General features: G+C 41.3%; 1 protein-coding gene across 1 annotated transcript; it reads left to right on the forward strand.

Moving 5' to 3' along the window:
* Positions 1-762: 762 nt before the first annotated feature.
* Positions 763-11,980, forward strand: TMEM184C (transmembrane protein 184C). The gene is made up of 11 exons (XM_059826878.1): positions 763-879; positions 2,512-2,642; positions 2,740-2,776; positions 4,713-4,918; positions 5,702-5,776; positions 6,677-6,770; positions 8,134-8,246; positions 8,962-9,061; positions 9,549-9,720; positions 10,181-10,438; positions 10,560-11,980. The coding sequence occupies exons 1-11, from the start codon at positions 763-765 to the stop codon at positions 10,601-10,603; spliced, it is 1,347 nt and encodes a 448-aa protein (XP_059682861.1). The 3' UTR covers positions 10,604-11,980.
* Positions 11,981-13,773: the final 1,793 nt, after the last annotated feature.

Here is a 13,773-nt window from a genome sequence, read left to right on the forward strand (position 1 = left end):
AGGCGCGGGGGGAGGGCGGCTCCCCCTCCGCCCTCAGCGAGGCACGGCTCGGGAGGAGCCACCGAGCTGGAGCGCGCCGGCCGCGCGACTAACGGCTGTGCGCGCGCGGAGCCGTTCCCACAGCCGAAGTAACGCTCCCCACAGCCAGGCAGGCGCCCGCCGCGCGAGCCCACCTGCCCTCCCGCCTCGCGGCAACCGCCAACCCCGCCTCCGCGCGGGAAAGACCATTGCCGGCGGGGCGGGGGGGGTGCGTGGGTGTGTGTGTGCAGGCGGGAGAGACCACCCTTCCGGGGAGGGCATGGCCACTGTGTTATCGACCGTTGTCCCAGGCGCTGGCCGCGCTCCCAGCGGCCCGCGGTAGGCGGGGCAACCGCGATAGGCAGGGCGAGAAGCCAATCGGCGCGGTCGCTGAGGTTGGGGCGGGGCAGCCGGAAGCGCTGCCAGGCGGAAGTGCCGCGGGGGTGTGTGCGCGGGGCGGTGCCGCGCCGAGCCGGGCCGGGCCGGGCCAGGGCAGCGCCGGGCGCCCCGCGGCAAGTAGGGGCGGGCGGGGGTCAGCCGGGCTGAGGAGGGCGGTGGGGCGCGGCGCGGAGCCGAGCCGGCGGCTGATGGGAGCCGGCGGGGTGCGCGGGCGGCCCCGCCTGTGATGCGCGGCCCGCGGGAGCTGCCGGGCCCGGCGCCGGCCCGCTGAGGCGCCGCGGGCCCCGGAGTCGGTGTGAGGAGTGTCGGCGCCGCTGTAGCCGGCGGGGCGGCGTCGGCGCGGCCATGCCGTGCACCTGCGGGAACTGGCGGCGGTGGATCCGGCCGCTGGTGGTGCTGCTGTACATCGTGGGGCTGCTGGTGGTGGTGCCGCTCTGCGTCTGGGAGCTGCAGAAGCTGGAGGTGAGGGCCGGGCCGGGGCGCGGCGGGGCCCGGGGGGGGCTGTCAGCCCGGGCCCGTCGGCTGCGGGGCGGCTTCGCTCCTCTGAGGTAGTTGGCAGCGCGCTTCAGCCCCGGGGGAAGACCCACGGGGGAAAAGAGAAGCTGGAGAAGTTCTGCGGTGCGCGTTCGTCGGGCTGGTACAGCAAGAGACGAGACGGAACAGGGGATGTCTTTCTCCTTCCGGTTCAATACTGTTGGTGTTCGAACGGTTGGTAACGGTGCGGGAGGAACTGGAGTCACTCTCTGTAGGAGCACCCCTGGAGCTCTGCCGCTGGTCGGCCCAGAGCTCAAGTTTTGACACCTGGTAGTAACACTGGCATTCGTAACCTCGTCTAACGCTTCCCTGGCAGCGTTCAAGGCCAGCTTGGACGGGGCTTTGAGCAGCCTGGTCTAGTGGAAGGTGTCCCTGCCCATGGCAGGGGGGTTGGAACCAGATGGTCTTTAAGGTCCCTTCCAACCCAAACCATTCTATGATTTCAGGTAATTCTGTCTGATCAGGGAGAACTGTGAGATAGTAGATAGAAAAGCTTCCCTTTCATGCTGGTGGCACCATAGTATGTCATGACGGTAGTGTATGAATTACGCACACATGCGATAGCATTACTTTTCTAACAAAATGTCAGATTTTAACCTTAACATATATATTGTACAGTTTAATACAGGCTTGTTCCACTGGAGGTAAACTTTTCCGTGGTATAATTTTAAGCACTTAATGACAGCAAAATCTCTCTTGAGTGTATTTTAAATTTCCAATTTTGAAACCCTCTTCTGATGCCTTTGTATATTCAGCATAATGGATGTTTATATCGAAGCGGTAGCAGAAATTTCAAAGTCATTAAATCTGATACTGGTAGAGAAACTACTCAGAAGTGATCTTTGAACTGGAAAGGAATGGAAGACGTGGGATGTTGATATACAGTAGGGGATCAGAGAAGACATTCTCAACAAAAAAACTCTTTGAGAAGAGTCTGCTACGTTTCTCGGTTTTTGGTACTTAGGATTATTAATGTAGTTATTTTTCAGAGAGCTTTGGTTTTAAATTGTGGCACTATGTTTTAGCAGACGTTATATATTTATCTATATACATGCATATCTATTTCAGATTGTTAAATGAAACTAGTTGAAATTGATTACTAGTTGGAATTTTCAAGCTAAAAATACCTTAAATCCACAAGCTTTCAGAAAGTTTCTAAAGAAGCACTGAACTGAGACAAGTTCCAGACCTAAAGCAAGGAATCCATTGTGGCTTTTAGTAAATTAAATAGTGAGCATAACTATGTTTTTGTAGAACATTTTATGTTTATTAGTGATGTTTTTGTTTGGGTCTGCAAGATTTCTTATCTTTCTTCTTTTGAGTTTTTAAGTTTTAGTCTAAGCCACATCAACAGATTGCAGAGGAGACTTTGGGATTTTGCGTATTTGAAAAGGAGAGTTAGAAAAACTAAACTTAATATTGGGATATGTACTTAATGACCATCTTAAAACTTTATTCACAATAAAAAAAAAAGTTAAATTATTTTTCTTGCTATAACAGTAAAACTTTGAAGTATTAATACTGAAACTTTGATCTTGCATTCTTCTTTTTCTTGGCAAGGTTGGAATTCATACCAAGGCATGGTTCATCGCTGGGATATTTCTACTAATGACTATACCAATATCTCTCTGGGGAATTCTACAGCACTTGGTCCATTATACTCAACCTGAATTACAGAAACCAATAATAAGGTAACATTTCACATTTTACCTGTGCTACAAATGTTGAATTTAATTCAGACTAAAAATACTTTTAGTAATATTAAATGTTCTTTTGTTATTGTAACAGGATTCTATGGATGGTGCCGATTTACAGTTTAGACAGTGTAAGTGTTCTCTTACTGTTAACAGCTCAATAAAATTCTGTTTTCTGTGGGAGTGAGGGAAAACAGCGTCACAGTTAGCAGAAACTATGCTGCATGGAGAGTCGTAGTCCTAGAAACTTCTGGGTGTTCCTTTTTATGGAGTACGTCAGAAGCGTAGTCCTAGTGACATTACATTCTTCTTGTGGAGCTTGTGGGATCGCTTTTGCTAACCCTTCTTAACCCTGTCCTTGAGTATCGTTTATGACGGATATGGAAAGGGGTACGACAAGAGCCTTCTTTTGGTTCTTCCATCTTCAGTAACAGCTGAACTGGAAACCAGACTGATCCAAGTACTGTCTCAAAATTCAGTGCCTTACCTTTCTTTTCTGAGTTAGGCTTAGTACTAAAATCCTTTCCCAAGTTATGCTTATTGCTGAAATTCTTCCTTTTTGCTTCAGGGGGCAAAGGGTAAGATCCCACAAAATATCCAATTGTGAATACTTTTATGTGATAGAGCCTACTGGCCACACCAGATATGGTTCGTGTCAGTACGTCACCTGTGGAGATGATTTCACCCAGAGCTAAGCAACATACTAAATCTGTGGAATGTATAGGATGTGTGTTTACATGTTGTCATCACCTCTTGACATTGCAAATACTTCTGTTTCCCCCATAAAAGACAGCTTTCCAGGAACTTTTCCTTTGATTTTTCTCCCATCTCTTCAGTGTTCATGAAGTGTCACCTGTATGTATGTTCTCCTTGTCTTATTTTTTGAAAGACTGGGATTTAGAGTATCTGAGAGTGAAGGAGAGTCGGGAAGAAAAACAACATTGTCTGTTTCCTATGGGGACTATCAACTACCTCGGGCTGGTATTTCAATTTCAAGTACAGAATTTTCCTTTGGAAGAAAATTACCTGCTAATTAAATGAGCTCTAGCCAGGCATTCAGGGACATTTCTGACATACTGAAATCTTTCCCCCCAGACTCCTGGATCTTATAGCCTTTGCTGCATATATGGTATCCTCCTAGAGTGCTTAATCTGAGCTGAACAGGAAGTTCTCTTCTCAGATTCAAATACTTTATTCTCAGATGCAGTATTACATCTTCCACATAGGTGTTGGAGCATCTGTCATCTTCAGTATTTCTTAACTGTGATGAGGATGTGAAGTATCTTCCTGTAGTTCTAATAAGAAGGTCAGAGAAGGAACAATATTCACTCTGCTACAACCTAGGGAAGCAAAGTAAACTCAAAAGACCTGCCTCTATTTAACTCGCCGCCCGCAAAAAAAAACCCAAACCAAACCAAAAAAACCCCACAGTAGGACAGGATGCACTGAACAGTGCAACAGCAGATACTCAAAAATCGAAAGCTTTGACAAGCTGATCCATAATCACAGTTTTGCAAAAAAATCACTTTTCTGTCTGAAATTCTGGTTCAGAGGGATGACTACCACTTTAAGACTAATCTGCTGCTTTCTTCTATATTTTGCAAACATGCCAGAACAAACATTTTCACATTAGATACCAAAAGAAATCAACTTTATACTGAGGGACTAAAAACTTAGTTCTCAAACCTATGTTGGTAATGAGCATGTGAATTTCAGGAAAAGGTTCTATCTTGTCTCTTCCTGACAGGAGTAGGTTATGTGTAGGGAACCATCGCCTTAGTCACTTTTAAATGAAAGACTGAATCATGTGGTCAAAGATACAGAGCATCTCTTGTGCAGTGCTTGAAGCATGCTTCCATTTGAAGCAGCGGAGATACAGTCTGAAGTTTTGCTTGTGTTTTTACAGAACGTTATTTTCTAGCTGTAGCATCGTACTCTTATTAGCCAAATGTTTCAAGCCCTGTTTAATTAGAGCCTGCTGTCTAATGAACTAGCCAGCCAGTGTTGTCATTGGAATTGCTTTTGTCTTTCTTGCATGTAACCTTTTGTGTACCTCTCTTCTTACAGTGGATAGCTTTGAAATACCCCAACATTGCAATATATGTGGATACATGTCGAGAATGCTATGAAGCTTATGTCATCTATAACTTTATGGTTTTTCTTTCAAATTATCTAACCAACCGGTATCCAAACCTCGTATTAATAATAGAAGCGAAAGATCAGCAGAGACATCTGCCGCCTCTATGTTGTTGTCCGTCGTGGGCTATGGGAGAGTGAGTATATGATGACATCTTAAAATTTTAAGCTGTGTAATCAGATACAAATGTTTTGTTTTCAAATTTAGTAGTATAACTGTTGTTGCTTGGCAGAGTCAGTTTACGGTTTGCACAGATCTTGTTTATCAACTATGAGCCCCTACTGAAAGCAGCTGTGAACATGTTTCCATCTAGCTGTAAAATGTCCTGTAAATCACACTTAGTCACTAATGTGCATTGACTCAGGTGGTGCTGAAGGAAACGTCCTTATTTTTGAAAAATGTTGGAAAAAGATCTCCTTGAATTTGCTTCCTTTGCTGTCACATAATATTTGCCAGAAACCTCGTGTAGAATCACTGGTAGACCAGATAGCCTGTTGCTCTTACTTCCACAGGTGAAGGACCCCTGAACTGTTTGTTTCTGCATGCTTAATCTGATAAGCATCTCTCTTAAGAGATTTTGATAAAGCTGTTTAAAATGTTAAAGACAAACTGTGAATGTAAGTCATTCTTAAACATCTTCAAATACAGTGAGAATTGCATTCTCTTTGTTTAGCCCAGCCAGAAGCTTTCCACAGCTAAAAGAAGTGAATCATTGAGTATTTCCTCTTAGTATCCTGTAAAAGTCTAGGTCTTCTGTGTATTGCGTATATATACACTATAGCATCTGAAGTCCTGGAAGCAGAATTTGAAATTACCATGAAATAAAAATGTAGTTTAGTGAAACTACTGAGAACAGGAAACTTCCATAAGTGAATTGTCTTTAAATTCCTGTACAATGAATTTTGTGTTTCTCTTGCAGAGTTTTATTATTTAGATGTAAACTGGGTGTTTTGCAGTACACTGTTGTCAGACCATTTACTACCATTATTGCTTTGTAAGTACGCTTAAAAATAATTAATACTGATCTTCAGGATGTAATTTTGAGTTACACTGGAAAGAATTTTCATGCCCTTTGTATTGTATCAAGACAGTTTGAAAGTGGACTCCTTGTGTTACATGCTAAATGGGTCCTGGCAATTTGCATCGACCTATGATTTCTTTATGACTTCTCCATAGCAAAGGACTATTTGCAGAATTGAAATAATAAAATACTTAATGCCTGCTGCTGAAAGCACTGGGAGAGAATGTGAAGTACTGTTTATGTGGGGAGGAGGTTTTCATGATCGCTTAATTTTTAAAGTCTTTTTTTCCTCCTCCCTTTTCTCATTGGCTTCAACAATTGGGTATTTTTAAAGTCAGGTTTCCTGTAACTTTTAAAATTTTATTAAACTTTGCATGTGACAAGCCTGACCGTGTGCCTTCATACATACCATATAACCTGTTGTTGTAAAGGAATAGGAGGCAGTTAAGCATGTTGATGCTGAAAGCTTAATTTCATGAACTTTGTATTGGTGGTCATTACTGTTAATTCTGTGGCACAGTGGAAAAAGTTGCTACTCACAAAGAATGACCATATAAATATTTATATTAGCTGTATGTGTTCTAACAGTTAAAAGCAAAACAGCTAAAAAAAAAAGATGTTTTAACTGTTGAATTCATTCAGCAATGGGGTATGTTAAACCTGCATTCAAACACTATTTTTATTATGGAAAATACAGTATGAACTTCCAATGCCATATGCTGTTGGAGACGGATTCTTGTGCAGATGCCCCAATGCCTATGTTTGAGTACCAAAAGAGATTTTGGATTCTAACAGTTGATTGATGTAATGAAGATTTAGCACTTCAAGAAAGCAATCTTTTACTACATAGTGATTAACTAAAAATTCTTTCAGAATTTGTGAACTAGTGGGGGTGTATGATGAAGGAAACTTCAGCTTCAACAATGCTTGGACTTACTTGGTTATACTTAACAACATGTCACAGCTAGTGAGTATCGAGTACATCTTTTTGGCCTTTTAAGTCATTGTGTTAGTATTATGTGAATCTTGTATGTGAACTATTGACAGTAATTGGGTTAATGTCTGGTAATTCTTATGGGTAGAACATTTCCCACTGTAAGTCAAAGTTACTATCTGTTAAAGACTATATATGCAAAACACTGGGACAACAGATAATCTAAACCTTTTATTATTTTTACTATGAAGCTCCATAAAGCAATGAAGTGTCCCACCTCTCTACCTCAAACTATTTGATGGGTGAAGTGGCATGGCCCTGGCACGTTAGAGCTGCAGACCTGCCCCTCTGCAGAAGACGTGACTTCACTCACCCCCGTAGCTTCTTCCCAGCACACATACAAAGAATCAGCAGTGGCTATGTTAAAAATACTGTTTTACAAAGCTGGTGGTGACAGGAAAAAATGGAAACGGTGCATGCAGCTCTGAGATTCTGGTCTGCCTAACAACTTGTCTTGTTGGTTCCGCTGCCCGATGATGTCAGGCTGAGGGTAAGATGTCAGCCCCTAGCCTTGAAAGTTTCATTTTGGAGGTCAGGGATTGCATTTAGTGGCTTGCTGGGAATGCAGAGGAATCATTTTCTGCTTCACCCTGGGCACATTGCACATGACCTACTGCAAGAGGAGAGAGCAGTGGCTCTGGCTCCGTGCTGCTTTGCCTTCTAGCCCCCACGCTTCTTACTTCTCTTGGCGACAGCAGCAGGAGTCAGAACAGCATGACGTCCCATCTGGAACAGGTGTCCTCCTCTTACGGCCACCCCTGTGTTTGATGGGTGACTGTCGCGGAAGGAGCGGCAGCAGCACATACTTCTGCATGTCCTGGTTGACATGATCGCTTAAAGAAACTTAGTAGTAAGAGGCTAGGAGAATGTGTGTGAAAAGGGGAGACCAATTCCTTAGGTTTGGCTATACAGCAGTTCGGTTGCTCATGGTTGTCATTAGTAGGAAACTTGTTGAGATTGCATTCATTGCCTCCTCTCTCCTAAAGAGGCAACGTGTGAGGCGTTCTTAACAGAAACACGTGCTTTTTATGCCATTTTCAATGCTTGGCATTGAAAAGGTTTTATGGGACCTTCCTATCTTTGCTTTTGTGTGTAGATAGCTGACCTCGGTCTCTGTTTGCCAATATCATGCATTTCAGAAAGACAATTTCAGTCTGCTTTAAAACAGTAAGGCAAAGATTCCATAAATCCAGAGCCTCTTTTCTAAAATAGATAGCTTTTAAAATTTGTATCGTACTGTGATACATTTTTTTAACTGAAGAGATGCTGTAAAACAACTCGCTCACAAAAGAAACACGTATTTAAAAGCTTTTCTTCATTTTCTTTTCCTTGTTAGTTTGCTATGTATTGTCTGGTGCTGTTTTATAAAGTACTACGTGAAGAACTGAACCCCATCCAACCTGTTGGCAAGTTCCTTTGTGTGAAGATGGTAGTTTTTGTTTCTTTCTGGTGAGTGATTTATTTACTCATTACTTCTTGCTCTCAGGGTGGATCATACAAGAGCTAAAAAGGCTGGATTTGTTACTGAGGTTAGAGGCCTTCAAAAATCTACCCATAATCATAGTGGAGTGCTGTGAGGGGAAGAGGGTACTAGTACATTGGAGAGAGCAGTCTTGTTCACTTGAGATTATTTTTTAGACTTGCTATTTTGTAAGGTGATTCTCAAGAATGTAATTTATTTTATAATCTTCACTTGCAGTTACTTCAAAACAAAAAAATGGTATTTTTTTTTTTACTTTTTAAAGTAAAAAAAATGACGTTAACTTTTTCAAAATAAGTTACCGTGAGTGCACTATAAATTACTATTTAAGTGTTGCTCACACTTAGCTGCTAATGAGTGAGCACATTTGACTGTCTGAACATTACTCTATGCGCTGCAGTAATACCCTGGAAGAGAAGCAACTTCTAATAACTAACTGGAACAACAAATTCGTCTTTGGGCCTGTTCTCGGTTGGTCTTTAGGACCATGGATGAGTGACATCTTTTCCTAAGTCAGTTTTCCTCCCCTTAAAATCTAAACATACAAAAAAGTAAGTTTTTTGTAAGATTCTTCCTATGTACTTAACACATGTACACATATGAACAGGCCCCGTTTACCAGATTTGCTTGCAGTTTTTTTGGCACTACTGTTACGATAATAATAATAAAAAATAATCTTTTTAGGCAAGCTGTGCTTATTGCATTGTTGGTGAAAGTTGGCGTTATTTCTGAGAAACACACCTGGGAATGGCAAAGTGTGGAAGCTGTGGCTACGGGTCTACAGGTAGGAGCCCACAATTACTTCTGAGGAGGAATGGCTCTATGTAAGCTGATCTCGAGCAAATATTGTCATACTCACTTTAATTAACACAGGCTAGATTAGTACTGAATTTATCGTAAGTTGGGCAAAGTTTCAGCCAGTCACCCCGAGTTTTATGTTCAACAGTTCTATATCCATGCGTTGGGCAGAAGGAACATGCCGCAGTTAAATACTTCCGTTGGATATCCTTGCATTTCTTGCAAGAATTCATTGTAGAGCTGCTGCTGCTTGTTGAATATTGGCTTCCAGCAAGTCAGTCCCTCAGGCAAGGACTGATTCTGATGTGTATGTAGTAAACGTGGCTCTCTGAAGCCTGCCAGGAATGTCCTGCCCGTGATGGAAAAGTAGCCGATGTCAGTATCCCAAGGGAATTGCAGTCTTTCAGTTGCAGAAGAAACCCAGGTACTATTTTTCTCCAGTTATGCATAAGTCAATCTCTCTCTCGTTGCAGGATTTTATCATTTGTGTTGAGATGTTCCTGGCTGCTATCGCACATCACTACAGTTTTTCCTATAAACCCTATGTTCAAGAAGCTGAAGAAGGGTCGTGCTTCGACTCTTTTCTTGCAATGTGGGATATTTCTGATATAAGGGCAGATATATCAGAACAGGTTCGAAATGTTGGTAAGTAGGAGACAAATTTGCATGATCTGTTAATGGCATTTGTATTTCCAGCTTCATTTGACACTATTATCCATCTCTATAGTACCTTGAGAACATTCCCTACCAAATCAGTGGCAGCTGCATCCTTAGAGGATTCCATGGTTTACCTGGCACTTTGCTCTTTCCAGTGCTCCTGACTGATTTAGAGTCTAGGTTTTAATTTTTCTTTTAAATAGGTGAATTTCAGGGTAAGTTTCAGGTGTGTTAGGTAGAAGAGAGGGATGTCTTTTTTGTTGGTGTGTTTTTTTTTGAATGGAAAGACATTGTTTTATTTATTAAAGCTAACAATGCCCATGTAAAACTGTTCTAAAACAAAGACTCATCTTCTAATTCAACATGCCTATTTTAGAGTTGATGTGTTCAAATCCCTTGGTATGGTGCTGGAAGTATTAAAAAATATTTTCATTTGGCCTAATTCTAGGAAGGACAGTTTTGGGCCAGCCAAGGAAAATGTTTTTTGCTGAGGATCATGAACAAAACGAGCATACAAGTTTACTGTCTTCATCTACTCAAGACCCAATTTCTGATGCTTCTTCAATGCCGTCTTCACCCATGGGTCATTATCAGGGGTTTGGACACACTGTGACACCTCTCACAACACCGACGACAGCCCCTGCAGTTGATGGTATTTATAACACTTTGGCTGTTCGAGATGCTGAGGAGTCACCCCAACTAGAGCGTAAGTTATCAGAGAAAGCTTTGGATGAAAGTTAGACTCGCCTTTTCTTTGAACATGTTAAGGAGTCTGTTTTGTACTTGGCACGCATGTTCTGTTAACGAGTGCTGTTTGTGATGAACAGCTTGGAAAAGCTCCTGCGCAGAGAGGAAGAGAATATGGCTCTAACCGACACCTGAATTCTGGATCTATGATGGATGTGAGTATCCGCGAGTACCCCATGAATATAAACCACGCACACTGGAAAGGTTTCTGCATAAATTTAAGAATCAACTTCTTAAACTGCTAAACACTTACACGTTGTGTCAAAATTACACTGACTTTCATTAATACAAAAGAAACATTTGAAAAAATACTCTGCTCTTCTAAAGATGATGTGTAAGTACTACTAGCAATGGGAAAACTTAATTTCAAGAATGTAATGTAAGGAGGGCAGTAGCAAAAAGTGTTTGGATTAGCTTTGTTTGTCATCTTAACGATGGTAACTTCTGTACCCCGATGCTGAACGGAGTGTGGACAAAATGGTAACTTCTATACAGCTGCCGTCTTCTTCCCTTCCCTGCATAGCTCAGTAAAACCCCTTCATGAAGACAACTATTACGGAGCATCAGTAAAGAATCTATACAAAGCAAGCATTCCCTACAGGCCTCACTATAAAATTCCATGCCCAGAACATATGGTTGGTGTATCTGTTGTTCTTGTAGCTCATAATTTGTAACTCTTTTACATTCAGAAGAGACAGCCAGGATGATAGGTTTTGGATTAATACTTTACACTTGACTACTTTTTTCCTATCCTCCTAAAATAAGAATAAGGGTTGCTACCTTACAAGACAAAGAGGGGGTGGAATAAAGGATGTCAAAAAGGGAGTAGAAAACAAAACTGTTTTTTTTTATTTTGAGCTGCAATAAATTCTTTAACACTTAAATTTTTTTAAGCTGTTAAAGCAGGATATCTTGACAATGTGTCTGTGGCAATTTGTATTCATAAATTTGTGTGTGTGATTATTGTATTATGCTTCTAGTATAGCCTGGATTCAAATGTAATAGTTGATTTCCCACCACCACCACCTCAGAAAAGACCTTTGCTAAGGTAAAACTAAGTAGCTAGTCTAATACTGGAGTTACTACTGGCATTAGGTTTCAGACCAAGGAGTAGTACACTTGCATAAAAATGTTATTTTGCAAAAACTGACAAAATCAGAGGGGCATTGTTTTTATCCCATTGCCAGATTTTTACTGCTATTGCATGTTTGCAATCTGAGAAAAAAACCCCAACCCTAGAGCACTGACCTTTTAAGTGACATCTGAAGTTTCTTTTTCAGCATTGTTAGCATTTAAATGTTTAACTTCTGGCTGTCACAGTAAATTCATCTTAAGTGCTTTTCTTGCAGTACTAGTGTGATGTAAATATTGCGCCTTACTCACTAGGCTGCCTCTTTTATAGTTGACTGTGTACTTGCTGTAGCTGAAGTTAGTGGGAAAGTGCAAATCATCATTTTCAATTTGCCAAGTCATTGCCTTTGTTGTAAATAAGCAATTAAAGATTTTATTTAAACTGTTTGCCTTCTTTCAATTTGATTTACTGCTACAGTCATTTAAGAGTGTGACGGACACATGAATACAACCGTCCTCTTCATGAAAGAAGGGGATCTTAAGTATAACTAGTACGAGTTTATGCTTTCACTATTTTAAGGCTTGTACTGAAAAGGCAATTCTTGTTTGAGCTCACGAAGAATCAGAATCTACTTACTTATGCTTGATTTCAGGTATCTTTTCATCCATGTAATAGCCATGTTCTGAAAGGAGACAGCTTGTAAAAGCTCACACCACCAGGGGACGTCAGTGCCCACTGTAGCCACTATCTGAAGCATGTATACAGGTAAAAAGGAGCATTGCTAGAAATACCTGAAGGATCAGAGCTGCTGGAAGCCAAGTAGCTACTGTGCTCTAGCTTTTTAAAAAGTCACACTGAAGAATTTTTTTAAATACTTATTATGTTAATGTCTGTTTGGTGTAAAACTTGGGTAAGGTACAGGGAGGGGACTTTGACAGGGAAAGAGCTAGTCAAGTGTCTCGGTTGCTTCTTTCACAGCGTTTCTGGAAAGCTACTAACTTATTCTATTATTTCTCAGTTATTCCATGTGCACAGCATTCCTGCATATTTTTTTTCTGGGAGAAAAGTTATTTTTTCATTGCAGGAGCTTATAGGCTCATACCTTTCCAAAGGTTGCTACTGAATTTCCAAAATAGAAAGCTTCCAATGACACCTATCCTGTCTTTTGACAACTACTACAACAATATTCCACTCTGTAAAAAGTTCATTTGCAAATAGTCCTTCATCTTTATATTAACCATGTATTTGTTCCTCCATTGTTTTACGCCTCATCTCCCAGCTTTTACTCAGAAGTCTCAAAAGATTACAGTTGCCTTACTTGCTTAACACACTGCTTGAAAACTCAGTAATGGTAATTTTTAGTCCTTTACTTAGTCTCATTGAGTAAGGGTAGAATATGTCCTTAATTCTTCCTCAACTCCTTTTGCTGTCTCATTAATTGCTAAAAAGCTTAATAAATATGCCTAACTGCTATTATTTAATGGTTTTGCTTTCATGAGAGGTCTTCCAGCATGAGAAGCCTAAACCTTTCTCTATAAAACTGCACTTTGGGAAAATATCCCACACCTACTAGGTTTAGTTGTGTCAGACAGTAACTTAGGTTTTATGGATCATGGGTTTGGTTTGTTTGTTGTTTTTTTTTTTTTTTTTAAGAAAAGCTGTTTTCTAGGTAGTAAGAAAAACCTCTGTCCTACTCTAATTCACTTACGTTGTTACGTGTTACACACCCCTTGGATAAAGCATGGTATCCAGTTACTTATTTTCAGAAAACTTGATTTAGTCAATACCTCTGTTTTGAAAAAAGTAAAATTGGAGCCCTTTCCTCCACCCTTCCAGGAGCTTTATTACAGCCCTCTATCAAGTGCAGGTTCAGCTGCAGGCTGGGACAACCACAGCTCCAACAGTCCCTGCAGTTAAACTGAGAGCACCTATCTGAAACACCTTATCTAATGAAGAGTACGTATGGATCTCGCATGCAGTGAGATGCTACGAAAATTATTTGTCTATGGCTCTTCACACGGGCTCCTGTTAGGGAAAGATCACAGAAATGCCTCTTCTACATTGAACAGACAGCACAGTATAAAGAAACTTAGCTAAAGAAACTTGCTAACAGTCTTCCTCATATGTCTATAGAGATAGAGTCAAAGCTGAGCTAGAAACTTTTGTTAGTCTTCTATTTGGATATAAATTTAATAGAAAGAACTTGGTACCTGTGTTATACC

The sequence above is a fragment of the Gavia stellata genome, chromosome 19 (genome assembly GCF_030936135.1).
Source record: "Gavia stellata isolate bGavSte3 chromosome 19, bGavSte3.hap2, whole genome shotgun sequence".
Lineage (NCBI taxonomy): Eukaryota > Metazoa > Chordata > Aves > Gaviiformes > Gaviidae > Gavia > Gavia stellata.